The sequence below is a fragment of the Artibeus jamaicensis genome, unplaced genomic scaffold (genome assembly GCF_021234435.1).
Source record: "Artibeus jamaicensis isolate MK-2021 breed Jamaican fruit bat unplaced genomic scaffold, CSHL_Jam_final contig_332, whole genome shotgun sequence".
NCBI lineage: Eukaryota > Metazoa > Chordata > Mammalia > Chiroptera > Phyllostomidae > Artibeus > Artibeus jamaicensis.
This window is the reverse complement of record NW_026521788.1, coordinates 13213711-13241182: the sequence shown is the minus strand read 5'-3', so window position 1 is coordinate 13241182 and position 27472 is coordinate 13213711. Positions and strand designations below refer to the sequence as shown.

The window sequence follows — 27472 nt, the reverse complement described above, 5'->3', positions numbered from 1 at the left end:
ATCAGAAATATTGATCTAACAGATTAAAGTATATAGAAAAATAAAGTTATATATTATATTTAATTATGTTATAAAAATCAAAAGAATACTGAAGTGTGTTAATTGGCATACTTTGGTTTTGCCATTTAATCGCTATTTTAAGAAATAACATCTTGAACATGGGTTGTTATCTTGTTCAGTTTTTGTAGCTAAAATAAGTGGCAGCTTGCCAGTCTTTTAAGTGACTATAAACCATGGTTCCAAACTTGGTAATTCAGGTTCCTGTTTTCTCAATAACTTTTCTAATCGGAGAAAGAAAGTGTGGAGGGAGACTGGGGTTGGGGTGGGAAGAGGAAGTACAAAAAATGTGGCCTTAATGAATCACTCGAGCTCCTTCCCAATAATTTCTCTTTGCTTTTCTGAAAAGCCCGACTCAAAAATCAATTTCTTTCATTCTCTTCCTTCCTAACATAGTACTATTTTTTAAATATTCTCTTCTTGATTTTTGGAAAAATTTAGTTTTCTTTTCCTCCCTTTTCTTAGTAACAGCAGTATAGGCCATTGAGCTCAGGGAGGGTAAAGCCACACTTGTGATGATTCTCCTACTCTAGTAGAAGAATGAGTAGTTATTCTATGAGTAGAATGAGGGTTATTTCCTATGTATTTACTTAAGCAATTAAAGTTTTATAAGCTTTTTTCCCTGTTTTTTTAATGGTTATATCATTAAAGATAGTCTTTTGTCTCTCACGGATGCTCATTTATGATAAGGAACTATGATTTTCTAATGAGTCTCAAGCTATGTCTATATAATACCATCATACTTGGGTAAAAGTGAAAAGATATACAACTCTAATGGCTATATGTTAGCACTTTATTATATTCCAGGTACACATACTAAATCTTTTACATTTTTATCTCATGTTTTTGACAATTATCTTATTTTAAAGATAAGGAAACTAAGAATTAGAGAGTTTAAGTAAACTAAAATTCCCAAAGTCACACAATAAGTGATAGATTTAGGACTTGAATCTATGCCTGTGCTCTTAACCAGTCAATGTCATGTTCAGGGTGCTGAGGCTAAGTATATGAAGTTTAGAGCCATGTCTATAAAAAAATAGCCAAAAAGTGGCCTTGGACTTTTTACCTTTCCATGCACATGTTTTAGGCCAGTAGCATCATAGAACCCACACTTAGCTACCCTACATTTGGCTACTGTAAACTTATTTATCTTTTTTCAGCATTTTAAGTTGCATTCTTACTATTTTATTTCCAGGAGTAGATATTTCTGGGATACTATTTGCAGTCGCTTATCCTAACCTTTGAACAGGAATATAAACCTAGCTTAGATATTCAAAGAGATTTTTGAAATGCTTGTTTCAGAATATACAGAAAATTCTTCCACATGCCCAAGAGACAGGTCCCCATGCTGTAGCGACCAACTGTCCCAGTTTGCCCAGGACTAAGAGCTTTTCCTGGACGTGAGGCCTCTAGTTGTCAAACTAGGAAATTCCTGGGCACATCCGAATAAGTGGGTCCCCTCCCCCCACATAGCGTCTGTAAGCTGTAGTCCACCCTCATCACTTCTGAAGGTTGCCGTATTACAATGATTGTCCAACCAGTGTGCCACAAGAATTTTTAAAACATGCAATACCTGATTATTTAGTCAGGGGTACTGACCTCTCTTCCCTTAGATTGTAAAAAAAAAATGACAACAACCAATGCAATAATACCTGCCTGGTATAAATGAATCAAAATTATACCTTTTTTTGTTTGTCAGCTCACCAAGAAATAGAAATGTATTTGGTATACTGCAGAATTTTAGTGATTAGTTTATGTGTGCCATGAGATGAAAAACATTGAAAATCACCACCATATTAGAATGCACTGTTATGGAAATGTTTTATTTTCATAAAAATAGTATTGCAGGGAGAAATTTTTATATTATAAATGCAGGGGCTTGATAGATGTCTGTTTAGTTATACATAAAAATGTATGTAATGACAGGATATTTAAAAATAATTCATGACACTTTTCAAAATGTGTACATAATTTCAAATGCTTTATTGCTCTTCCCTCCCAAAAATTTCATTTGCACTATTTTATTTATATGCTAGTTCCTTAGAGGTGCTTGCTTTACATATTCTGATTAAGAAGCATTTTACAATATTACAGAACTTTATTTCAGTTATGTCTTCTTATAACCCTTTTATTTGTTGATTTGATTCAGGCGTTCTTGAGTTTATAGATAAGAATTGAGAAAAATGAGTAAATGAGGCCGTTTGGTGTGATTTGCGCAAAGCCCCATCTTACAATGCATAGCAGGTTTAAATGAGTTATATATTATTTTAAACCATATACTTTTAGTACTGTTTCTAATGATGCTGTCCTGTTATATGAATTACTGTGAAATAAAAAGATATTTAATATTTTAAACTAAGATTTAATTTTTGGTCTAAGTCAAAAAAAGCAGCATAGTTTAATTGGAAAACAGACAAAATATAAAATATATACACACATACATGAATATATATAGTGTGTGCATTTATATATGTTAGAAAAATGTGACATGTAGAAATGAAGAGGAAAATGTAAGGAAGAGTGACAGTGTGAAAATAGATAGAAATGATTGACATTAGCCAGTGTGACTTAATATGGGGGACCCAAATGAGATTTATGAGAAAAGGTGGTATAGTAATTTTTGTGGGGAGGTTCATTGAATAGACATTTTAAAAAATAATTTTCAATTAGAGTTGACATACATTATATTTGTTTCAGGTATACAACATAGTGATTAGATATTCATATAACTTAAGGAGAGATTGCCCCAATAAATCCATTACCCATTTGACACCACACATAGTTATTACAATATTGTTAAGTATATTCTCTATGCTGTGCTTTACATCCTCATGACTGTTTTGTAATCACCAATTTGCACTTCCTAATTACTTCCCCTTTTGAACCATCCCCCACCCCAACTCTCCTGCCATCTGGCAGAGAGAACCATCAAAATGTTCTCTGTATCTATGTTTATTCCGTATGAGTAATAGTCCATTGTATATGAGTGCTATTCCTTTTTAATCCATTCATCTATCAATGGATACTTACATGGGTTCCATATCTTGGCTATTGTAAATAATGCTGCAATGAACACAGGAATGCATATATCTTTTTGAATTATTGTTTTCAGTCTCTTCAGATAAATCCCCAGAAGTTGAATTGCTGAGTCCTTTGCTTTCTTGTTACAGCCTTTGTTTGAAAGTCTGTTTTGTTGGATATCAGTATTGGTACCCCATCTTTTTGTTTTTGTTTTCATTTGCATGGCATCTTTTTTCATTCCTTCACTTTCAGTTTGCATGTATCTTTTGTTCTGAGGTTAGTCTCTTGTATATATTCGGGGCATTTTGTCTTTTGATTGGAGCATCTACCCTATGTCTTTTGATTGGAGCATTTAATCCATTTACAATTAAAGTAATTATTTCTAGGCACATACTTCTTGCTATTTCATTCTTTATAATTATGTTCCTCTTTTTTTTTTTCTTTTTCTTAAAGAAGTCCCTGTAACATGTTTCGTAATACTGCTTTGGTAATGAACTCCTTGAGCTTTTTCTGGCAAACTCTTTATTGCTTCTTCAATTTTAGCCTTGCTGGATAGAGTACTCTGGGCTGTATTTCCTTGCTTTTCATCACTTTGAATACAGTGGTACCTTGATACTCATCGTTAATGTGTTCTGGAACTCACGATGGGAGCCAAACAAAAGAGTACCAAATGATGAAGCATTGTTTCTTTTGGGGTGGCATTGTGACTCAAAGTTCTAGCAAATGCAATGAGTCCCCTGCAAGCTGCTGAGAGCTGAAACACTTTTCTCATCAAAATGCAATGAATATAGGGTTTGATGAGTTCTGAAGCCAACAAGTACCAAGGTATGACTTTATTTTGTGCCAACCCCTTCTGACCTGTAAAGTTGCTGTTGAGAAATCCACGGACAGTATTATGGACAGTATTATGAGGGCTCTCTTGTTGGGAACTAACTGCTTTTCTCTTGTAGCTTTTAAGCTTTTCTCTTTGTCTTTAATCTTTGGCATTTTCATTATGATGTGTCTTTGTGTGGGCCTCTTTGGGCTCATTTTGTTTGAGACTCTCTGGGCCCCCCAGACGTGTACATGTCATTTCCTTGGATAGGTTAGGTAGGGAGCTTTTCCATCATTTTGTCTTCAAATAGGCTTTTAGTGCCTTGGTCTTTCTCTTTTCCTTCTGGTGCCCCTACGATGAGAACGTTGGTGTTGGCTTGATGTTGTCCTAGAGGCCCCTTAAATTATCCTTATTTTTTTGGATTTTCTTTTCTTTTTTGTGTTCTGATTGGGTGTTTTTTGCTACCTTATCCAAATTGCTGATTTGATTCTACTGTTGATTCCTTGTAATATCTTCTTCATTTCAATTATCGTACTTTTCGTTTTTGACTGGTTCTTTTTATGTTTTCCATTATATTGTTTTTGTACTAATGTTTCCTATCTCTGTGTTGATGTTCTCACTAAGATCACTGAGCACCCTTGTCACCAGTGTTCTGAACTCTGCATCTGGTATATTGCTTGCCGCCACTTTGTTTAGTTCTTTTTCTGATGATTTGACCTCATTCTTTATCTAGGCCATGTTTTTTGTCTCCTCATTTTGGCTGCCTCCCTGTGTTTGTTTCTATGAATTAGGTGGTGCTGCTATCTCTGGCCTTGCTAGAGCTGCCTTGTATAGTAGGAGGCCTGTGGGGGCCCTGGGGGTACTGTCTCCCTGGTCACCTGAGCTGGGTACTCCAGGAATGTCCCTTGTGTGGGTCATGTGTGTCCTCCTGTTGTAGTTGAGCTTTGATTGCTGTTGGCATGTTGATGGGATGGATTGACCCTCAAGCTGATTGGTTGTGAGGACTGACTGCAAATACAGTGGAGGACCAGTTGTGTAGGGGCTGAGCCTATGCAGCAGGATTTGTTCTAGTGGGGCTCTGGTGCCTAATGAGTCTGCCCTTTAAGTGTGTCATTTGTGGAGGGGGTTGACACTCAACCCCCTGGTGTGGTCTGGTGTGGTCTGGTGTGGTCTGAAGTCGGCCACTAGATGTGTTGGTTGTAGAGCCTCATGGGAGGTACAGGTCAAATTCAGCCACTACCTATGCCCTGTCTGGGGCAACTTGGTATGAAGCTACGAAGTGATTTGCAGATGGTTGCCACTTGTGCTGGGCTTGGAAGTGCCTGGGAGAAGCTCAGCTGCAAACTGAGGCCAGCTGCTATTAGATCTGGGCTTAGGGCCACTTAATGATAAATATGCAGCACACAGAGGCCAGATGCTGCTTGGTCAGGGATTGTGAACCTGCAAGACATTTTAGGATAGTTCACAGCATGCACTGAGACTGACCATTTGTACGAAAAAGCCATTGGAAATGGCTGTGTGCCCCAAAGTAGGGTGGGACATGGTGTTATGGAACATTAGGGTGGAGCATACAGTGTTAGCCATGTTGATGGAGACTCGGATATGGCTTCTGCACTTGGAAGGCTCAGCCAAAGAACAACGTCTTCTGCCAGCACTCCTGTTTGGGAGAAAGCTTCCTCTCCAGCCCTTGCCTTGAAGACAGACCATTCACTTCGTCCTTATATTTCCCTGGCTCCTTTCTAGATGTTGTTCCAGCACTGGACCTCTGAGCAAGTGATCCACTAGCGAGCAAATCCCTGTATGAGCCCTTTAAGAGAAACGCCAGGGACTCCAGAAGCCCTTCATCTCACTCAGCCAAAGTCCCTGTTGGTTTTCACATCTAGATGTTGTGGGGACACCTCTTCTTGGCACTGGAACCCTGGGATGGAGAGCCAGGTAGTGGGCTGGGACTCCCCACTTGTCGGGGGGACCTCTGTATCCAAGGTATTCCTCCCGATTTTTAACCACCACACACGAGTGTGGGACAGCCTGCTCCTCATCTCCACCCCCTATACCAGTCTTCACATGGCTCCTTCTCTATCCTCTTAGTGATAGGACTTTGGTTCAGCTAGACTTCGGGTGGTTCTCACTGATGGCGGTCTTGTAGTTGTAATCTGGATGTTGTCCTGGGAGGAGATGAGTACAGTGTCTTCCTACTTTGCCATCCTCAACAGACTTTTTTTCCAATTTTAAAAAAATATATGTTTATTTTTCTGTATATAACCATGTAAATACAAAAACCAGAATATATTTTATGTTGTTCTGAGTATTCTGCTTATAAATTTTGAAAACTTGTCATGGGCATCTTTCTATTCAGTGAATATACTTCTACAACATAATTGTTTTGGCAACCGCAATAGACATTTTTTAAAAACCTTCACTCTGTGCCAGGCTCCGCCCTGGAACCAGGATACTCAGGTGAATAAGACACAGCCTGTCCTCTGGTAGCTCTTTGTCTAGTAAGTAGGATAGACTTGTAAATGCATAACTTGGGACACAGTAAAAAAAAATGCAATAATAAAATGAAACCCACATTCAGTGCTGGTGTGGTATGTATGTATGGGGGACAGGGGAGACTGGAAGGGCTTTGTGCAAGAATTTATGCTTGAGTTGAGTCTTGGAAGGGTGGTAGGATGTGGTCAGGTGAACATGGAAGAAAGGGGAATGAGAGTGGTGGGGCAAGGATATCCCAGGGGTTGAAGTGCTCACAGCCGTGGACTAGAATGCCGTCTCTTCATGGATATTTGTTTAAGGGACGCACAAGTCATATGAGAAGCTGCACACGTGTCAAAGCATGATTGTAACAAAGGCTGGTGATAAACGGTTTCACATGGACTCTATTGTGGGAGTGAGATGTGACAAGAATTGTCTGACAGTAGTCTAGGAGGTTGCGTGGTGAGAAAGGTACCACAGGCTGCGACAGAGACCGAGGCGGCGGGGGGGGGGCTATAGTTCAGATCAGAGAAGATGAGGAGGTGAACTGAGGCAGTGCTATGTGGAAAGGCAGGGGCGTGGTGATAATCTGAGCAACGGGTGTCATAAACAGCTTGATGTCTGGGTTGATATGATGGGAGATGAGGGACCAAAGGGCCTTTGAAGTTCTGGTCTCACCCCAGGTGTGTGAAATGGAACATGAGGTGTGGAAAGAGAGTGTTAAAAGATGCAGATATATTTAGTTTTTACTTATTTAAGTGAAGGCAAACAATTATATGTTACCAAGATTGGGCTTTGAAATGTTAGCAGTTCAGATATTTAGTTTTAAAGCTATTATGCTAGTACTGGAGGTTGGTGCTGAGAAACTTTTCCCTGGTAGGAGTGTAATAAAAAATGCCTGGGGACCAGGGAATGCTTTAAGGAAGTGGTTTTCGGATTTTTTAGTTTTGGGTTCCTGTATACTCTTTTATTTAGGACCCCAGGGGCTTTTGATTATGTCGATTGTACTTATTGACATTTATCCTATTAAGATTTATTGTCTTAAAAGCTGGAAAGAGTAAAAATATTTGTTTAATAATTAATTTAAAGATAATAACAAACCTAGTACATGTTAACATGACTAACATACTTATTATGAGAAAAACTCTATTTTCCATAAACAAAATAAAATGAAGTGAGATGAGCAGCATTGTTGCACATTTTTGCAAATATCTTTCATGTCTGGCTTCACAGAAAACACCTAAATTCTTTTCTCTGTTTTATACGCAATCTGCTGCAGTATGTTTTTCTGACTGGAGCATAGGAAGAAAATTTGGTCTCACACAAAAATGTAGTTGGAAAATGGAGGAGTTTTTAACAGCCTTTCTAGGTAATTGTAGATGTTCTTCTCTGTCACTCAATAAATAACACTTTTCGAAAGGTCTGTTGCAGTTTTGAACTTGATACTGCATCAGCAGCCTTTTGTGTTCTGTTCTATTAAATCCACCTGTTTATTCTGTACTTTGAATAGATCTGCATTCAAACCTGATTTTGTCACCTCATGAATTAGTCATTTGGAAATTATTGATTCACTGAGTTATGCAAGAATTTAAAAATTTTGACATATGCCATTATCCAATATAAAAAATCATTTTGGTTTTAGCATCACCAACGGGCTCATCAGAAAGTTTTTATGTGTTGGAAAGCTGTCGCATTCATGGCAATGGCTGCATATGTCCAAAATTCTTATTTTTGCTGGAAAGCTGTCAGTTGACTCCCTCGTTAATTTGTTTTTAAGGAAACAACTGCCAAGTACCCCAGTCTGAGTAACCCCGGTTTGTCAGATATTCTTTCAAATACAAACAGGGTTATATGAAAAAAGGGGCTGTTTTAGCTGATGACTAACACAATTGCGTAAGTACTTTTCCTTGCAACAATTGTGGTAATTCAGGTGAAGCATTTTTTTTTTTTTTTAGTTTGGTTTGTTTTTACTGTGAGCGTGTGGGGGTGAAGCATACAGAGTGTAAAGTTGGGTACCGATCCTGTGATTTGGGCTAAGGCTGTTCTGGGTGTACTCACCATCTCTGATGCACCATCAACATGAGTGTGAACACAGTGGAATAAAAACAACAGAGAACATCTTCGTATTATTATGACAACAGTTTTGACATTAAAGGCTGCAGGACAGATCCTGGGGACTCTGGAGACCTCTGGTTAGTAAGTGCTGATTTAAGGTCCTTCTCATGCCACCTTCTGCTTTTTGAAAAGCTTAAAGAAAAGGCATTTCATGACATTAAAAATTATGCTACATTTTTTTTAAAGTGAGATTATCTTATCTGAAACCCATGGCCTTAAAACAATTTTTAAAAGCTGCTTTCTTTTTAGTCTAAAATTAAACATTGCTGTTTCAACTTTTCTGCACTGGTATTTAGTAAGTGGATATGTCTTTGTGTGTGTGTGTGTGTGTGTGTGTGTGTGTGTGTGTGTGTGTCTCAAAATGCCTAAAATTTGTAAGAACCCTGACAACCAAATCACAGGAAACTAAGTTCATTCATCCTCCAAAGGATTTCTGAAGTAAAGTCTTTGTAAAGAGTGACTCTTTTCTGACTTCACAGAATTGATTTTTCAGAAACAAGCCTTATTTCATGTCTGAAAGTGTTCTATGTGTAGTAACGATAGCTGTATAAATCAATCCAACTCCTGTTTTAGTTAATAGCATAATATTTCCTCCTTTAGCTCATACAAATGGGTGCTTCATTTTAAAAGATTTATTTAAGTGTAATTGTTTTAATCCATCTCATTTCTTTAAGAATTTTTATGCAATCAGAGATGATCAGCTGTGTGCTGGGTTATTTTAAGATCTAATTTCCTAGAGTGTTCATGCAGTATATTTGGTGAGCCCATGTATTCTGTCTAATTATAGTCCAGGTAGCAATTAAAGGTAATGAAAATGATCTTAATAACTCATCTAATGGGCCATGGTTAAAATTCAGTTTTTAAGATGTAGCTTATGTTGTTTATAGAGTGATTCTGAAGAACAGGTAATGTTGCAGAAGAAAAGAGAAAATTATGAATTAGAAGCCAAGGGAAAATTTGATGGCAAACAAACTGTGGTTATCGGGTGCTTAATAGGCATGAAAAAATTCAGCTAACAAATCAAGAGCCTTGGAGCCCTGGCCCTTGTGGCTCAGTTGGTTGGAGTGTCATCCTGTGTGACAAAAGGTTGCAGGTTCGATTCTTGGTCAGGACACACGCCAGTTGGGGCACACAGAGAGACAACCAATGAATATTTCTCTCCCCTTCTCTTTCCCTCCTTTCTCCTCTCCCTAAAATCCATAAGCGTGTCCTCGGGTGAGGTCCTTGGGACTCAAGAAAGGGAACTTTAAATTTACAGAAGAAAATAGCATAGCAACCAACTCTATCGTATTTGTTTCCCCTTTTTTGTGAAGACACTTTAAAAACATCATGACATTTTATCATACTTAGAAATAAGGTAATGTCATTGTAAGAATGACCAATCTGTTAGAAGAGCTGACCTGAGCCACACTGAGGACATGCCTACAAGTAGGGTCACAATAGATTGAGAAAATGCTCCTGAGAATGGCAGTTTCAGGGTTTTTTCTGCTTGTTTGTGTGTTTGTTTGAAAAGCATTTACCATCAAAGGAGGGAACACAAGGAACATTACACGAAGCCCATTTCTGGTAGATTGAGGAAGTGGGAGAAAGAAGTCAGGGAAATTTCTAAGACTGGAAAAAAAATGGAGAGAGAAATACTTTGTTTACATTGGAGGGTACAGGATAGTTAACCTTTAACAGTTACAGTAGATAGGGACGGTACACAGGAGACAATCCTGAGCTCCCTTGAGGGGCCTACGCACCTCTGAGGGGCCTGAAAAAGAGGACCATGCTGGCATTTCAAAGGTGTGTTCATGTAGATGCACAAGAGCAATGGGCAAGGCGTCCTTGAAGGATAAGCCTTTTACTGAGAGAGCTATAGGTCTGGGGTCTGACTACTTACCATGACCTGCCCAAAGAGAAATTGATGATCAGATCACCGTGTGGGGTCACTTCCGGTCACTGAGCATGTCAGATTTATTATACAGGCCCCCCTTTTTTGTTCACAGTAGTTTGCAGTGCTACAAGATAAAGCTTACAAGTATACGTTTCACTGTGGCGTGTTAATGTGAGGGCAACTGAGGACCTGCCCTGGGTCTCTGTTTTGCCAACTGAGGTGTGCAAGCAACGAGCTCTAGTAAAAAAGGTTGGGATGATGAAAGGGATTTTAAACATTGTTTAGAGGACTTGGAGAAGGAAAAACAGAGCTAAGGATGAGAACTTGGAAGAGAGACAGAAATATCAAATGGGTACTTTTGATTAAAGTTTGCTATTTAGTGTGTGCTTTAACTGTTTTCTCTCTCCATAATGTTTTGATTTAAATTTGCATTCTCCATTTATACTTTATAAATTGGATTATTTTTTTCAACTTGACCCTGACCTTTGGGTGTGTGTAGAGTGAAAACTGAGCCTGCACAAGTTTGGAGCTGTGCACTACTGTTGAAGGGAGCCAGGAACCCATGCTCTGAAGAGTGTTAGCTAGTTAGTAATACAACAATGCCAAATAATTGGCATTATTTCTCTTTTTCACTTTTCTTTTTGCATTGAAGTAATACAGTCTGTCTTAATTCATGCAATGTCTCCTTATGTTTAGGTCTCGGATGTGGTTTATTGTACACCGCAACAGTGACCATCACATGCCAGTATTTTGACAGCCGCCGAGGCCTTGCACTTGGCCTCATTTCAACAGGTACACTTTCAAAATAAGTACAGCATTGTTACTATACAGCCTTCTAATCAAAGTTAAAAGTTACCAAACACAAATATGTTTAAACAACCACTCCCCAGCTACCAATCAGGTGGTAAAATGTTTTTACTCTAGCCCTATATGGAAATTTCAGTCTCCACTGTAAATATGGTGTAGCTTTCAGAAAAGCCTAAGATACACATATGAAAAATCTGGGGCATTAGATTTCCCATATGTTGAAGTAAGAAATGTCCAAACCTGTAGAGGATTTTTATAAGACTTTATTTAAGCTGAACTGATGACATATGCTGGGAAGTTCCCTTTTTTTGCAGCTTGTTTTTATGCATTTAAATTAAGGAGAGAATGTAAAGAAGATTACAAGGAGGTGAGGGAAAAGGCAGTGTGGAGATTGGATCACAGGATAGTTCCTCAAATTATGTGCCTTTTGGAGGGCGATTATTTCAAAGGTGTCAACCTGGATGCACAAAAGCAATGGACAAGGGCTTGCTTGAGGCAAAAATAAGCCTTTTACTTAAAAGAAATATTCCTGGGACGTGACTGGCCACTGTAACCGGCCCAGTTAGAAATTTATGATCGGATCACCCGGTGAGGTTACTCTCCATAGAACCCTTTTTCTTCACCCACAAATATAATATAGGAAAAGAAAGCTCATGGGCCCAGTAAATTGAGAGTTACGTGCTGGCGAGAATCATGCTGAAAGAAGCGGAGAGCACGTATGTAAAGGCCTTTATCCCTGAGGAAGAGGGAGAAATGGAAGGGAAGTGGAGACCCCTGAGACCCCTGTCAGAAAGACTGATGCCGATAGCTCCCAGCCTCCATTTATTGTGAAATTTACAATGTCCACAAAAAAGTGGGGAGGACTGATTTATGAATACATGTCCCTGACCTATGTGCTCATCCAAAAGATGGGTCGTTTACTCTTGCTATCCTTTAATCATCAAGAGGCGATCACTGGTTGGGGAGAATGTACATATAAAATTTCTGGACTCTCTCTGATAATTTCAAGTGGTGTTTTACTTTTCAGATGGTGTTTTTCCTAAGCAGTTTAGGGAACTTATCAAAAATTTTGTAGCCAGTATTTTATGTATTTGCTTGGGAAATAAAGCTGCCAAAAAGGTGTGTGTTTACCTGTTTATGGGTGAGTGTGCCTGGGAAGCCAGGCTTTCAGATAAGCCAAATCACTTTAGTAGAATGTCTGACAACAGAATCCAAATTGGTGCTTTGCTCCTGACACCAACCAGTGGCTACACCGTGATTCCAGATCCATTTGCATCTGGCTGGGGATTTACCCATGTGATTCAAAGAAGCATTGTCAGTTAAGAAGTGTAGGTCATGGTCTAGGAAGAGATAGGGCCAGCATCTGAAGACATGGCTAAGGCAGAAGTGGGAGAAGTAGAAAAGACAAGTAGAGAACCCGGAGCAGTTGGAATGTAGTTTCGAGTACCTGGAGTAGGAGAGTAGGTATGGCGACTTAAAGGACAGTAGGTCTTACCTACACGATACCTTTTCTCACAGGCACTGTATTGTAGTAGTAAACACAGACCCTGGAGCCAGGCCTGGTTTCAGTCCTGCCTGTGTCATCCACTGGCTGTCTGGTGATGGCAAGTTAGTTAACTTTTCTGTTCATTGTTAAGCCTCAGTTTTCTGAACTGTAAAATGGGAATGAAATAGTCCTTATTTCACTGGGTTATTGGGAGTATTGAAGGAGTTATTGTGTAAGGCACATGTCAAGGGTTCTGAAAGTATTAGCCAATGTGGTTATGACCTAGATTTCCTGGCATGTCCAGGTTTATTTGTGCTAAAGACTTTGAAAGTTGTATGCTGCTCCCGCTTTTCACTCTGTCTGGGGAAAAGAGTCCATGGGCTTTGGCCGTGGCATGCTGCATCTAAACTGGAGCTACTATGGACAGTCAAGATTTGGCAGAATTAAGGAGTTTTCAGTTTCAACTCACAGGGAGCTAGGCAAAGCAAAATTGGGGAGAAGCAGGAATCCTCTGTGTTAGTCCATTCGGGTTGCTATAACAAAGCACCGAGACTGGGTAGGTGGCTTATAAACAATAGAAATGTATTTCGTAGTTCTGGAGGCTGGCAAGTCCAAGAACAAGGCACCTGCAAGTTCGATGAGGGCCCACTTCCTGGTTCCTAGATGGCCGTCATTTGGCGGTGTCCTCACAAAGCTTCAGAAGGGGAGAGGAAGCTCCCTGGGGTCCATTTTTTAAGGGTATTAATCCCATTCATGAGGGCTCTGCCATCATGACCTCATCACCTCCGAAAGGCCACACCTCCTAAAGTCATCTCCATGGGGGCTCAGTTTCAGCATATAAATTAGGGGGAACATCCATTCTATAGCATCCCACTGCAGTGAAAGAGATGACAAGCAAAATAAAATTACAGTAGAATTTTTTTTAATTGAAAAAAAATAGTGAAAATACTTGAAATATTGTGACCTCGTTGAAAGAAAGGGACATGGGCATGACATGAAGGATCTGGGGACTTGGTCTTGCTCCGTGGTGAACAGGGGTCAGTAGACTAATGTCCATCGGCCACATCTGGTCTGCTGCCTGTTTTTGGGCAGCTCACAAGCTAAGAATGATTTTTTGCATTTCTGTATAGTTTTAAAAAATCAAAAGAAGACTGTTTTATGGCATAAAAAATTATGTGAAATTCAGATTTCAGTGCTCATAAATTAAGCAGCATTGGAACATAACCGTGCTCACTCCTTTACAAACCTTCCCTGACTGCCTTCATGTTTCAGGGGCAGAGTTGAGCATCTGCAGCAGAGTTTGTGTGGCCCACTCTGGCTTAAATATTCACTCTCTGGGCCTTTATAGACAAAGATTATTGATCTCTGGTATGAATAGTTAATCAAAGCATGAGTGTGTCTTTTACTATCTCAGCTTCCCTGAACATCTATTAACATTTCCCCACTTTGAGAATATATAATTTAGATGTACATGGAAGCATAATTCATCCTTTATTTCACTTTACCCTTTACATTGGTGATTTTTAAATTAGAGTTTTCTTTTTGAAAATTATACTTTTCAAAATTATACTTTTCTTCTTGAAAAGTATACTCTTCAGTTTACACCATTCTGCAAGAAAGCTCTGAGTTACTCCTTATTGTCCTGAAAGGATTTCTGCATCTTTCTAAAGCTGTGGCTGCATTTTTGTGGGAGGCTGAGGAAACCAGTGTTTCATGTGTAATTTGATCATGTCGTTAGCACAGCATGTACTTAGCACATCACAGATATTCAATAAACTTCAGGTGAGTGATTTAATATGTCTTCCTGATATTTCATGATGTTGAGAGCTACACTTGGTGGGCAATGGAGAAGTTGCCTATTTTCCTCAATTCGAGGTCAAAATATAGAACTTGCAAAATGCTACTAGTATTTCTAAGTATCTAATCAGATGGCACTTTTTAAGACTGTGTACAAAGGAATTGTGTTAGACAAAAATGTCAGTGCAGTGCAGAAGTACACAACAGTGCTATTTTCCATTCTTTCAGTTTATTTTATGAAGTGCTTTGAATTTCCGAAGTATGTGCCGCTTTTAAAAAGATAAGGGGAGGATTACATTTGTCTAGTTACTATTTTTCAGTGTCGGCCAAGAAGATACTTGCTGTCTTACCAGCCACAAAAAGATATTCTTTTAGCCACCATTACATTAACACGAGCTATTAACATTTCATGCAAATAATTTGGGGGGGGGGTTATTAAACAGTTAATTTTTTAAATGCTAGAAAGGGACAACTGTGGTCCCCCCAAAAATGTGTTCTTCCAAGTCCAAGGCAAAGTCATTTGGTTGTTTGTAGGGATTTTTGATCAGAAGGGTTTTTGCTGCGGGCGTGGCACCCTGCCGGGGTTAGGAAGTAATTTGGCACAGATCATTTTAAAAGTGTGATCCACCTATTTATCTGTTTTTAACAGATGTAATTACTTTTCTCCTGCCTTTTCGTGTGACATTTTCAATGATATTTAAAATTTAAAATGCTCAATTTTTAAAAAGTTGAAATTAGAATTCTATGAACATACTTCAGATTGATTGGGCTGATGTAATACGCCATTCCTGTGTGTTTAGGGTTATTATGAAAACTGAAAAAAAAAAAAAACCGAAGAATTTACAGTGTTTTGAGGATATGCACACCAGGCATATTTTGTGGTTTAAATACCCCATCAAATTCCACTTTGCTCTTACTCTATTCATAGTTTAGTAATGCAAATTATTTGTTCTGGTGATTCAGCAATGGATTTGAACTATCACACCATTACAAATATCCCCTAAAAATTAAAATATATTCTTTATCTCAAAACTAAAATATATTTTTTTTCAAAGGGAATAAACATATTCTGTGCATGGAGCCTGCACATAATAAGTGCAGAAAAGTTAGTTGCATAAGGTGTTTGTTAAGAATATGGGCTCCAGGATTGAGTGTGATTCCTACTTAATGCCATTTACAACTTTATGTCCTCTGGCAAATTCTTCAACCTTTGTAGCCCCAGGTCACTTCATGTGTAGGTTGGGAATAATTATAGGACCTACACAATATGATAATTATAAGGATTAAACAAGATTGTGCAATGCAAAGTGCTTAACACTGTCAGAACTACGAATGCTGATTCTTAAAATAAATATTCTATCAGTGTTACTGTAATTGTTGCTAATGGCATCACCTTTGTTATCCTTTTAATATCTCCATACTTTTGTATGAAGGCACGTGTGAGTGCCAGTGTCAAAAAGAAATTGAGCCGTGATACTGGAAATCCTTGTCCTGGGTGTCCCAGGTTATGAGAGGTTAAGGCTGAACAGTTTCCATTTCCTTTGTAGGTTCAAGCGTTGGACTTTTTATATACGCTGCTCTACAGAGGTTGCTGATTGAGTCCTATGGACTGGATGGGTGCCTGCTGATTGTGGGCGCTTTAGCTTTAAATATATTAGCCTGTGGCTGTCTGATGAGACCCCTCCAGTCCTCTGATTGCCCTTTGCCTGAAAAAACAGCTGTAGAAAATGTACCAGATAGATGCTCCACTTACAGTGAAAAAGAAAAGAACCTAGAAGAGAGCATAAGCATTCTTGAAAAGAGCTGCAGTAGTGAGGAGACAGGCAAGGGCCCTTTAGCCAACGGTAACTGGACACAGGAAAGCCGGCTTCACAAAAACCCAACAACAATGGCACACCGCACGAGAGAGGCTGAGCCGTACAAAAAGAAGGTTGCAGAACAGACATATTTTTGCAAACAGCTTGCCAAGAGGAAGTGGCAGTTATATAAAAACTACTGTGGAGAAACTGTGGCTCTTTTTAAAAACAAAGTATTCTCAGCCCTCTTCATCGCTATCTTTCTTTTTGACATCGGAGGGTTTCCACCTTCGTTACTTATGGAAGATGTAGCAAGAAGTTCAAATGTGAAAGAAGAAGAGTTTATTGTGCCTCTGATTTCCATCATTGGCATCATGACAGCCGTCGGTAAACTCCTTCTGGGGATACTGGCTGACTTCAAGTGGATTAACACCTTGTATCTTTACATAGCCACCTTGATAGTCATGGGCCTGGCCTTGTGTGCTATTCCATTCGCCAAAACTTATGTCACCTTGGCAATACTTTCTGGGATCCTAGGGTTTCTTACTGGTAATTGGTCCATTTTCCCCTATGTGACCACGAAGACTGTGGGAATTGAAAAATTAGCCCATGCCTACGGGATACTAATGTTCTTTGCTGGACTTGGAAATAGCCTTGGACCACCAATTGTTGGTAAGATATTTATCCTAGTCAACCATCTATCTCACTGCTCTTCTTTGTGACTTCTCCAGATAGAGAAATTCGAGTTGTAATAATCGCACAGATTTGCACAAAATAAATCTGCATGGTAATGGTTTACTCAGAATCACTTTGCTGTAGTTAAAAAGCCAATATTCTTGCTCAGGGATTTGTGTTTATTCTTTGCTTGGGAGAAACCTAAAACTCCTGCTTCTTGTGCAAATTTTTGAGAAATTCTCCTTTTCCAATTCCCAGTAGGCCACCCATGTGAGTAGATGGAATATATATTCTAATACTAAGTGCATATAAAATTGATGAGATTAGAGTAAGGGCTTTATATTCATACTATTTTTATGAAACTCACTATTTTCTTACTCTCTTTCCAGGTTGGTTTTATGACTGGACCCAGACCTATGACATTGCGTTTTATTTTAGTGGCTTCTGCGTCCTGCTGGGAGGTTTCATTCTGCTGCTGGCGTCCTTGCCCCCCTGGGAAGCATGCAACAGGCAACTCCCCAAGCCGGCTCCAGCAGCCTTTCTGTACAAAGTTGCCTCGCATGTTTAGAGGAACTTTGGAAGGCAGTGCAAGACTGTTTTTCATAGTGAAATTTCACTGTGGCTGGTTCTGAATGAATTTAAAAAACAAAAGCATATCCTATTCTCTACATAGCCTCTATCTCCTGCATTTTTTTTTCTTTTTTCTTTTCCCAACAAATGGGACTATTTTGTTTTGCTGTTATTCATGAGTTCTTGACATGGTAAAAATTTTGGCCAGCCTCAGAGAACCTCCTCTGTGTAAAGAAATAATTTCTCTGAAGGCTTCATTAGTTTCATTGCAAGGCACCGCAAGGGGACTCCTGTTTCAAAACTGCAGGCGGCGTGATGAGTTACGTGTGTTGGCCATTAGGGATGAGCACTCTCTTCTCTAAGTTAGACCAGCTAGGAAATAGAAGACGTTAAGCCAGTCAAAAAATTGAAGTACTTACTAAAACGGCCCTAAGAATTGCTGTGGAGCAAACTGATCGTTAAAAAAGAAAGAGCTGTTTTAAATTACAGTCACTGGTTTCATCATCCTATTTCACTGACCTTGGTGAAGCAGCTACAGGTTCGTTGCTCGTGGAGCATTATGCATTTGCTGAGATGCAGGCGATCTCCAAACAGAGGGGGAGTCGCTGCTGCCTTTCTTCATGGTTGGCCGCTATAACCTCACTTACTTTTGTCTGTCAGCATCTATTTAAGCTGATGTTCCCCAGGAAGTGCTGATTTTACCTGTTTCCAAATTGGAAATGCATATTTAAACCATTCCATTCTGGCAAATGGGAAACATCCATTTGCTTCGGGCACAGTGGGGACGAATTGCAAGTCTTGCCTCTCTTCTCCATCTATCTGCTACTGTCACATTTTACCACTACCACATTTTAATTCAAGGGCAGAACTACGAAGTGCGTGTGTACATGTGTGTGTGTGTGTGTGTGCATGTGCATGTGTGAAAGAGATGTTCTGAGCCTGTGGGACATAGGAAGGGGAAAGGGCAATAAGAAGTTGATACCCTGACCCAACTTCATTCATTCTTAAGAAAAAATGTTCTAGGAAAAAAAAATCAATGTTTAATAAATTAACATTTTTCTAAAGAAATGTTTTAAAAGCTTTTGTATGCATCAGAATCCTCTAGAGATTCTTTTAAAAACATACCACTCTTAGAAACTTTAACTCTGTAGTTCTAGACTGTGGCCAAAGATCTATATTTTTTAAGGATTCTTAAAGAGATTCTGATAACACAGCCTGCGTTGAGACTGTTACAAAACTGGCACATTTGTTCCCATAATTAAAAAACAAACAGGAAGCCACTGAGGTGATGGGTTTTTATAGATAGGCAGGTGTGGTTTTTTTAAATAAGAGGCACTCTTTCCATTGTGCCCAAATTATTTTTTCATTTTTGAAATATGTAAGATTATTTCATACTTCTACGTTGCCTTTCTTCTAAGGCACCTGAAGCACTTTATGAAAACAAATCCCCTCAACTCCTCGTGGAGGTGGGCAAACAGTGCTTTTCTATGCAGTAAAACCTGGAGTAGGGGCAGTTTCGGAACGGAGTCCATGATACTCGACAAGGAAACAACAGGGCTCCTCAGTGCCTTGGACTTCTGCTCTCTGCTCAGACTTCGGGAAAGTGTTCCGTACCTCATTTTTTAGTCACTGTCAAAGGTGGTAGATAAAGTTAGTGACATTAAACAAGTAAAACTACATGTTTCTTGTGTTGGAAGTTCCTTTTGCCAATATTCTATGCAGAAAGTCCAATAACCTGATAAAGTTTAACTGCTATGAATTCCCCATGTCCACCAATGTTGATAATTGTTCAAATGCATCTGTGTGTATTAAAGTCATTCGATGTGTGCATTATCCATCGTCTGGGGGATGAATTTTAAGGAAAAATAAAATACTTTTGTTTTGCATCAGTTTGGTTGCTTTTTTTTCTTCTTAGCCCATCTCCCTCCCCACCCCCAAATTACATAAAGTGACACTTTGCTTGAACATAAAACATAACTTATTTGTTGTCTACTTTAGTCTCCAGAATTTGATGGTTGGACATCATTATATGCAAAAGTTAATTTGCTAAGTTTTTTTAACTCTTGTCTTCTGAAAAGCTATTATATCAGTCCTGCAGATTTCTTTTGAAGAAGAGGGGACAGATTTCAAGATTCTTAATGATGATCTCATTAGTCAGTAATGCAATATTGTTTATCCCTACTCATAGCCCTGTGAGGTGGGGAGTGTGGTGGTCATTGTATGTTTCAAAGCATAATTGTCATGGTTTGGACAACATATGTAAGTCGATTCCAAAAGCAGAATTAGAAAGGTTTGCTTTCTAACATCGCTAGGACATGGGACCTAGCTGGGAGGGTTTTTGTAGAGATGTCATGTTTACTTAACTATTTATAACTTGCCTGTTTCTTAAAAATTAGTCCTTTAAAAGCACGCTTAATAATGAAATTATATTGATGAGAATACAATCTTTTGTGATGCAAAAGGTATTTCTGGACATTGCAAGTGCATTGGGCTGAGCTGGGGAAAGGTGTAAACTAAGACAGTTTACTAGAGACCCTCCTTCCTGACTTTAATGCTGCCTCTCTTCTCTTTTCAGCCTCTCTCTCTCTCTCTCTTCCCCTAGGATTTAGTTGGTGATCTAATTTTCTGTAGCATGACCGTGCCATCAGGGGATAAGGTTCAGACACCAATTTTTAAAGGCCTCAGGAGGAACAATACCCAAGACCCAGGAGTTCTAGCCCTGGGAGGTCATGACCGAGTGGTATGTCAGTCCTTTTCCTGGCTGGAAAGTCCCGTGACCTCAGAGAGCCTTCAGCTCTGAATATAGGATTATCTTAACTCAGGACACCCCAGGAAATATAGGAAAACTCTAATTTTAAGGAAACAGTGTCTTATTTATTTATTTTTTTTTACTTAGAATGAGTATTATATTAAACGTGTAAAATACACAATACACATTAGCAGTGCCAGACGATTTCTCCTTCATAATAGCAATCGTGGGGCATTTTGCTCTACAGTCAGTTGTGTTTGAAGGATGCCAGTTAATAAGATGCCTCTTTAACTAGTGAGTCCAACCACAAATGGGTAAAATGATCAGAAATCTATGAATGCGAAGCTACTATTCAGAGATGCAGTATGTATACTTGTTCAGGGTGTGATCCCTGCATTCAGTTGTAGCCCACTTGGGTGCTTGTGAGCAAATTATTTAGTCTGTCAAAGCCTCGGGGTCTTCACTTGTCAAGCATGTCTAGGGCCATTGTGGGAATTAAATAAGCTAACCTATGTAAATGTCTGGCACATGTGGAGTAAATATTGGCTGTTATTATCTTTGCTATTCTTCTTTAGTGTGTGTCTCCCCAATACCAGAGTGAGACATTCCTGGGCACAGGTGTGGGGCAAATGTTTACCCTGAAGGGCCTCGTTTAGAAGAGGAATCAGAAGCCTTTTCGTATCCCTACCCGGTATAACTGCCACAGCTCTTGCCTTCTCCCAATCACGTCAACGTCAAAATCTTTTATCCTTAAAGATTCACGACTCAGCACTTTTTTTTTCCTGGAATTGCCATTCAGAAGCTGTGACACAAAACAAAACACAGGCTGTTCTTCCACAAATCAAAAAGAATCTTCTTCGTAAAGTGCATCGCTATGGGAATTTGAACTTTTGTTTTTTTTTTCCCCCGAGCTTTGAGGAAGGCAGACCTGAAGTTGGGCAGAAAACAAAATGCTCCCATTTGTTTACGGAGCACTAATTAGTATCAGCTCAGGGCCCTTACCTCACCGCCTTCCCAGCATGCCTTTGAAGTTTACTCTTGAGGCAGTGTAATTTCTCGCCAGATCTTCTGGGATTCTATTCCTAGCAGGTCTCCGTGACATTAGTTCCTTTTTCCTACATGCATTCCTTGTCCTAAAGAGTCATTTGCTTTTATGCTCTCTTCTTGCAAAGATTTAAAAATATGGATGTATATAAAGTGGAATCAGTTTTTTCCAAGTGATAGACTAAAACCTTTGGTTGACGATGGTCAAGGTGCCGTCCTGCGGTAGGTCATCTAGAAATTACATAGCCACAGAGATATGCCTGCTGTTTTCTTCCAGGCAAAGTTCCTAATGTGATAAGGCAAGTCGTAATTTCTCCAGCTTCGATCTGAAACTCTTGAACATCTACAGTTCTAATGGGGAGTTTCTAAAAGTAGCCCCTTTGCCTCTGGGACCTTAGCAGCAAAGCCGACCAAGTGGAACTGGTTAAGTCAGCCTCTAAGAGACAATGGGCCAGCATCAGCACTCATTTGCATACAGTCTCTAAGGCTGCTGGGAGGGTTCAATTTTGAGAACTGCTGGGCAGGTTCCCCTCCTGAAGGAAAGGCATCTGCCTGAAGGTCAAGTGGGAATGAGGTCTCGGTAGAAGAATCATTTGAGGCTAATGAGAGTGCCACACTACATAATGGAGAGAACCATAACGTCTTGGTTTGTCTGATTAGAATAGGTAATATATGGGACCGTCCTCTGCCCAAGTCTTGAAATGACTATATCTTCAAGGGCATTTTAGCAGTCACCAGCTGAGGGGCATAAGCTGAAATAAGAGCTGCGTCTGTGCCTTGCTCTCAAGGCCCTCGGAAGTAGTATGAACCAAGGAGAGGGGGCAACAGAAGCATCAAGGAACTCTAGAAGCCAGTTTTGGTGAAACCAGGAATAGATGTCCCAAAGACACCTGAGAGAGAGGGGAGAGAGAGATCTTTATGGCAACAGCTATGAAATATCTCAGAAAGACCTTGTTTCAGGACCTGAGGCATCCCAGTCTTTCCAGAAAGACCTGAAAATTATAAATCTCAGGGCTGTTTTAGGCAAGAGGAAGCCTCCATTCATCTGGGCTTCTTCAGGAAGTTCAAGGTAGACTTTCTCTAAGGGTTATTAGCTCTGTCTTAGGGGACATTGCCTATCCCATCGTCCTCTGGGGATCTTTGAGAAGGGTATGGACTTTGTAATAGAGGAGACAGTAGTTCAGTGTCTAGTTAGCTGGGAACAGAGGAAAGATCCCTCCTCTCCAGGACTATACAGTTCAGTGTGGGGTAGATGGTGACAGGAATGCACTAGGGACAGTGCTGTAAATGGGGGTGGACTAGAGAGCCACAGGGACTAGGGAAGAAAGTGGGTCTAAATCTCTCTTAACAAGCCTTCAGCTTATAGGAGAGAGCCAAAGCTGAGGCCAAAATAGTAAGAGTTTCATCTCACTTGACCAGTAGGACTCATAATGGGTAAAGGGAGGATAATGGACAAGCAGTGGCAAGAGATGGAAGAACTTTATATGCTGTGCTCAGGAGTTTAAGTATAGTATTGAGAATCTGTGCAAGAAAGGTTTTGGTGTTACGATTGAAGTAAAATTAAGTGTGAAGTTGAGGACTTTTGGTAAATATATATAACATATAATTACCATCCCAACCAACATTTCTATCACCCTAGAAATTTTCCTTAGGTTTCCCTCTATTCAATCCATACCCTCCCAAGGGTAAATAACTTTTCATTTCTGTCACTAAGTATTAATTGTGCCTGCTCATGAACTTCATATAAATGAAATCATTTAGGATCTACTCTTTTGTGTCTGACTTCATATGTTTAACATAATGTTTTTGAGATTAAGCCATGTTTGCCAAATGAAATATATGATGCCCACTTAAATTTGAATTTCAGATAAACAAATAATAATTACTAGTAAATGTATGTTCCATAAAATATTTTTATTTTTATTTGATAAGTCTGGTGGGCCATTTAATCTATATTGTTGTGTTTTTAGTAGTCCATTTAAAAATGCTAAGTAGTACTTTACAGTATGAATGTACCACAGTTTGATATTTTTTCTCCCATTAATGAATATTTAGGTTGCTTTTGGTTATGAATGAAGCTGCCGTAAAAATTCTGTACAAGTCTTTTTGTGATTAGAATTTTTTATTTCTTTTGGGACAAACACCTAGAAGCAGAATTGCTGGGTCGAGGGGTAGAAATGAATTTTTTTTTGTTGAAACAAACTCCAAGTCTTTCATTTTACACTCCATGGAAGAATTGTGAGCTGAGCAGTGATACAGTCGAATTTGCATTTTAGAAATATCCCTCTGGTAGTAAGATCACAGAAATGTAGGAGGCAGGGTGAGAACGGGGGCAGAGAGACTTTGAAAAAGGCCATTTCAAAGTCCAGTGAAGATATTAGATACTTGAGTTGTGGCAGAGGAGACGATAGAGAAATTTTGGAGGCTAATGCAATAGGCTTCTTACTGCATCATCAGTGAGAGGTCAAGGGCAAGGGGGAGTCTGCACGTACAGCTTTCCTGACAGGTCCTTGCTGAAAATTGGTAGGGATGGTGTCTGCTTCATGACTAAGCTGTGTTTAGTACTGTGTCAGAGCACAGTAGGCTGCAGATCATTTTTCCCCCTGACTCATAGGGCCCATGCCTCTGAGAAAAACCTCATTCCTAGTAGAAGCACCTAGAAGTCTGGGAAATCTCGTGAAGCTCTTTGCACTCAGATGAGCAAGCCATTCCGACCACACGTCCACACTCTGTCCGCTCCACTGTTTTCTCTTCAGTCACTTGAGATCATGGATCTTTGCCTTCCTTTCTTTTCCTCCTCACAGCAGGTGACCCCTGCAGGCTTGGGGAGCATTTTTGGGGCTTTAGCACCACCATGCGGTTTAGGGGGCAAAGTCCCGGAGTAGGCCACATCCATCTTGGAATCACAGAGCATGATTAACGGCCTTGAAAGGCCATCTGGCTTTTGCTGTCTCCTTCAGTCTGAGAGGAAAGAGATTTGTTACTGAATATGAAATCTCTCCTACAGGCTCAACTGCCCATGGAGAGATCAGGGGGCGTAGTGGGTCCAATTTGAACTAAGCAGAGAGTCATGCAGAAACCGACCCAGGCGGCTGCTGTTCTATTGTTTAAATTGAACTGTGTCCACATTTCACAGATGACTTGGCTCAGCCAGTGAGCCTGGCATGTACGTCTGCTGTTACTGTAAAATGTTGAGCTAATGTTTTCAGTCGCTCCAAGTTAGGAATGAGCTCCCGGCCATCAGTGACACACCCTGGAAACGGTGTTCACTGCGTGCATCTGCCACCCAATCGGCAGCTGAAGTTCATCGACAGACGTGTTGGTCTGGCCAGCGTAGGTCGACAATAAACAGCATCAGAAAAATGGGTGGGTCGGGGCAGAGCCTGTACTGATACCCACCACCTCATGTGCTTCCTGTCATCATACACCCAGAAGTCCTTAATCCTGTCGACATTTACCTCTGCTGGGGCAGTGTGTATGTTTGCACTTTCCTTACTGGTCCAGAGAGGCTGGTTGATTAGCTCCTGTCACACCATTAGGCACTGGTGGAACCTCGTTGGCTAACTGGTCATTCGTTAAGGATTGACTGCTTCATCGCAGATGTCCTATTTAAAATGAGTCAGAATTTGGCAGAGGTCTGCTTGTGTTCAGAGTGATGAGGGGTGTTGACATCCTGAGTCTCCCAGTCGCTGGATGTCAGCACTGTAACTTGTTTGTGGTAATCAGGTGACAATGCATATACATGTCAAATCATCACATTTTAGATCTTCAATATACACAATTTCTATTTGTCAGCTACATTTCAATAAAGCTGGGGAGAAAGGACCCAAGGGGACCTGTTTAACTGTTGTCATGAGTTTTTAATCCAAGTTTTACCCTTCTTTAGATGTGTAGCTTGGGCATAACATCTGTTGGTGATATTTCTGTGCCTCAGTTTCCTGTTTTGATTCAATAAATTAATGCATATAAAGGCCTTAAACAGGGTCTGGGACCTGTTCAGGACTCACTGATGATGACAGTCAGGGCTGGGGCTAAGTGAGGGTGCAAATGACCCTGAGCAGGAGCACGCTCCCTGGCCTCATGCCAGCCCTGGCCCCGATGGCCATGACGATGATGAAAGTAACACTTACATGGCACTTGCCTTAGTCAGTTTGGGCTGTGCAAACAAAGCAGCATGGATTGGGTGCCTTATAAGCAATAGCATTTTTTTTCTTGTGCTGCTGGAAGCTGGAAGTCTGAGATCAGGATGCTGAGATGGTTGGTTCCAGTGAGGACCGTCTGGTTTGCGAATGGCTGTCTTCTCATTGTATGTGTTCACGTCAGAGAGCAGAGAGGGAGGTTTACCTGAGAGGAAGTTTCAACGGGGACTCCTGGAGAGAACACAGTGCAAGAGACTCAGACTCATGGAGGTAGACAGGCTTGGAATGGAGAGGAGAGAGGGAGCAAGAAACATGCAGGGCCCTGGGCACGGCCTTCCCTGACTCATGGCTTTTGGCAAAGCACGGCTTTGCTGACCCTCTGTGTCTGACACAAGCGAACTGGGAGCCGCCTGACAATGAGCAGAGATCCTTCCATGGCAGGAAATGCACATCTGCTGACAGGATTCTAACTACACATTCTTTTTTTTCTTTTAATTTTTTTATTGATTATGCTGTTACAGTTGTTCTATTCCCCCCTTCATTCCCCTCCACCCTACCCCCCATCCCCACCATTACCCCCCTTTAGTTTATGAGCATGTGTCTCAAGTTCTTTAGATTCTATATTTCCCATGCTATTCTTGCCCCCCCCATCTATTTTCTATCTACTGTCTATGCTACTTATTTTCTGAACCTTCTCCCCCCTTCTCCTCCTCCCACTCCCCTGTTGCTAACCCTCCTTGAGATCTTCATTTCTATGTTTCCACTCCTGATCTAGCTGTCCTTTTAGTTTGCTTTTGTTTTAGGTGTGGTTGTTAATAACTGTGAGTTTGTTGTCCTTTCACTGTTCATGTTTCTTTAACTTCTTTTTCTTAGATAAGTCCCTTTAACATTTCATATAATAAGGGCTTGGTGATGATGAACTCCTTGAATTTGGTCTTACCTGAGAAGCACTTTCTCTGTCCTTCCATTCTAAATGAAAGTTTTGCTGGATAGAGCAATCTTGGTTGTAGGTCTTTGGATTTGACTTGGAATACTTCTTTCCAGCCCCTTCTTGCCTGTAAGGTCTCTTTTGAGAAATCTGCTGACAGTCTGATGGGGACTCCTTTGTAGGTGACTGTCCCCTTAGCTCTTGCTGCTTCTAGGATTCTCTCCTTCATTTTAATTTTGGCTAATGTAATTATGATGTGCCTTGGTGTGTTCCTTCTTGGGTCCAACTTCTTTGGTACTCTCTGAGCTTCCTGGATTTCCTGGAAGTCTATTTCCTTTGCCAGATTGGGGAAATTCTCCTTTATTATTTGTTCAAATAAGTTTTCCACTGGTGGCTGTGTCTTTCCCCCTTCTGGTACCCCTGTAATTCGGATGTTGGAGCGTTTAAAGATGTCCTGGAGGTTCCTAAGACTCTCCTCATTTCTTTGAATTCTTGCTTCTTGACTCTTTTCTGTTTGGCCATTATTTGCTTTCTTCTGGTCCACTCCATTGATTTGAGTCCCAGTTTCCTTTTCATTGCTATTGGTTTCCTGTGCAATTCCATTCATTTCAATTAGTTTCGCCTTCATATATTTGTCTAATTTGTGGCAATAATCAACCAGTTCTGTGAGGATCCTGATCACCAGTGTTTTAAACTGTGTGTCTGAGAGTTTTGCTATTTCTTCATCGCTTAGATTTATAGGCTCTGGGGCTTTGAGATCTTCTTGAGCCATTTTTGGTCTGTTCTGGCCCTTTAAGTGTGAGAAGCAGCGCCTTGGACTCCCAGGTCGCTGGGTTGTGACGCTGTATGTGGGGGCGTGGTCAGAGCGGGGAAATGGCGGCCCCCTCTGCTGTTTCCTGCCGCTGGGTGAGGAGCAAAGGCTTAGGTGGGTCACCAGGGCCGGGCCACTCAGAGTTGCTGGGTTATGACGCTGTATGTGGAGGTGGGGTCAGAGCAGGGAAATGGCGGTGCCCTCCCTGCTGCTTGCTGCGGGGACCCGCCAGCCCCGGTCCAACCGCCCACTCCCTCGCCTGTCCGCCTGCGCACAAATGCGCGACCACAGTCAACACGCAGCACCGCTCCCCGC

At 40.5% G+C, this 27472-nt stretch overlaps 1 protein-coding gene across 1 annotated transcript in view; it reads left to right on the top strand.

The window, feature by feature from the left end:
• SLC16A9 (solute carrier family 16 member 9) overlaps positions 1-19338 on the top strand; it is a 67779-nt gene extending 48441 nt beyond the window's left edge. Inside the window, exons 4-6 of the mRNA XM_037139934.2 lie at positions 11052-11147; positions 15993-16913; positions 17306-19338. Coding sequence (XP_036995829.2) covers positions 11052-11147; positions 15993-16913; positions 17306-17484 — 1196 coding nt within the window. The 3' untranslated portion in view covers positions 17485-19338. The remainder of the gene's footprint in view (positions 1-11051; positions 11148-15992; positions 16914-17305) is intronic.
• Positions 19339-27472: the final 8134 nt, after the last annotated feature.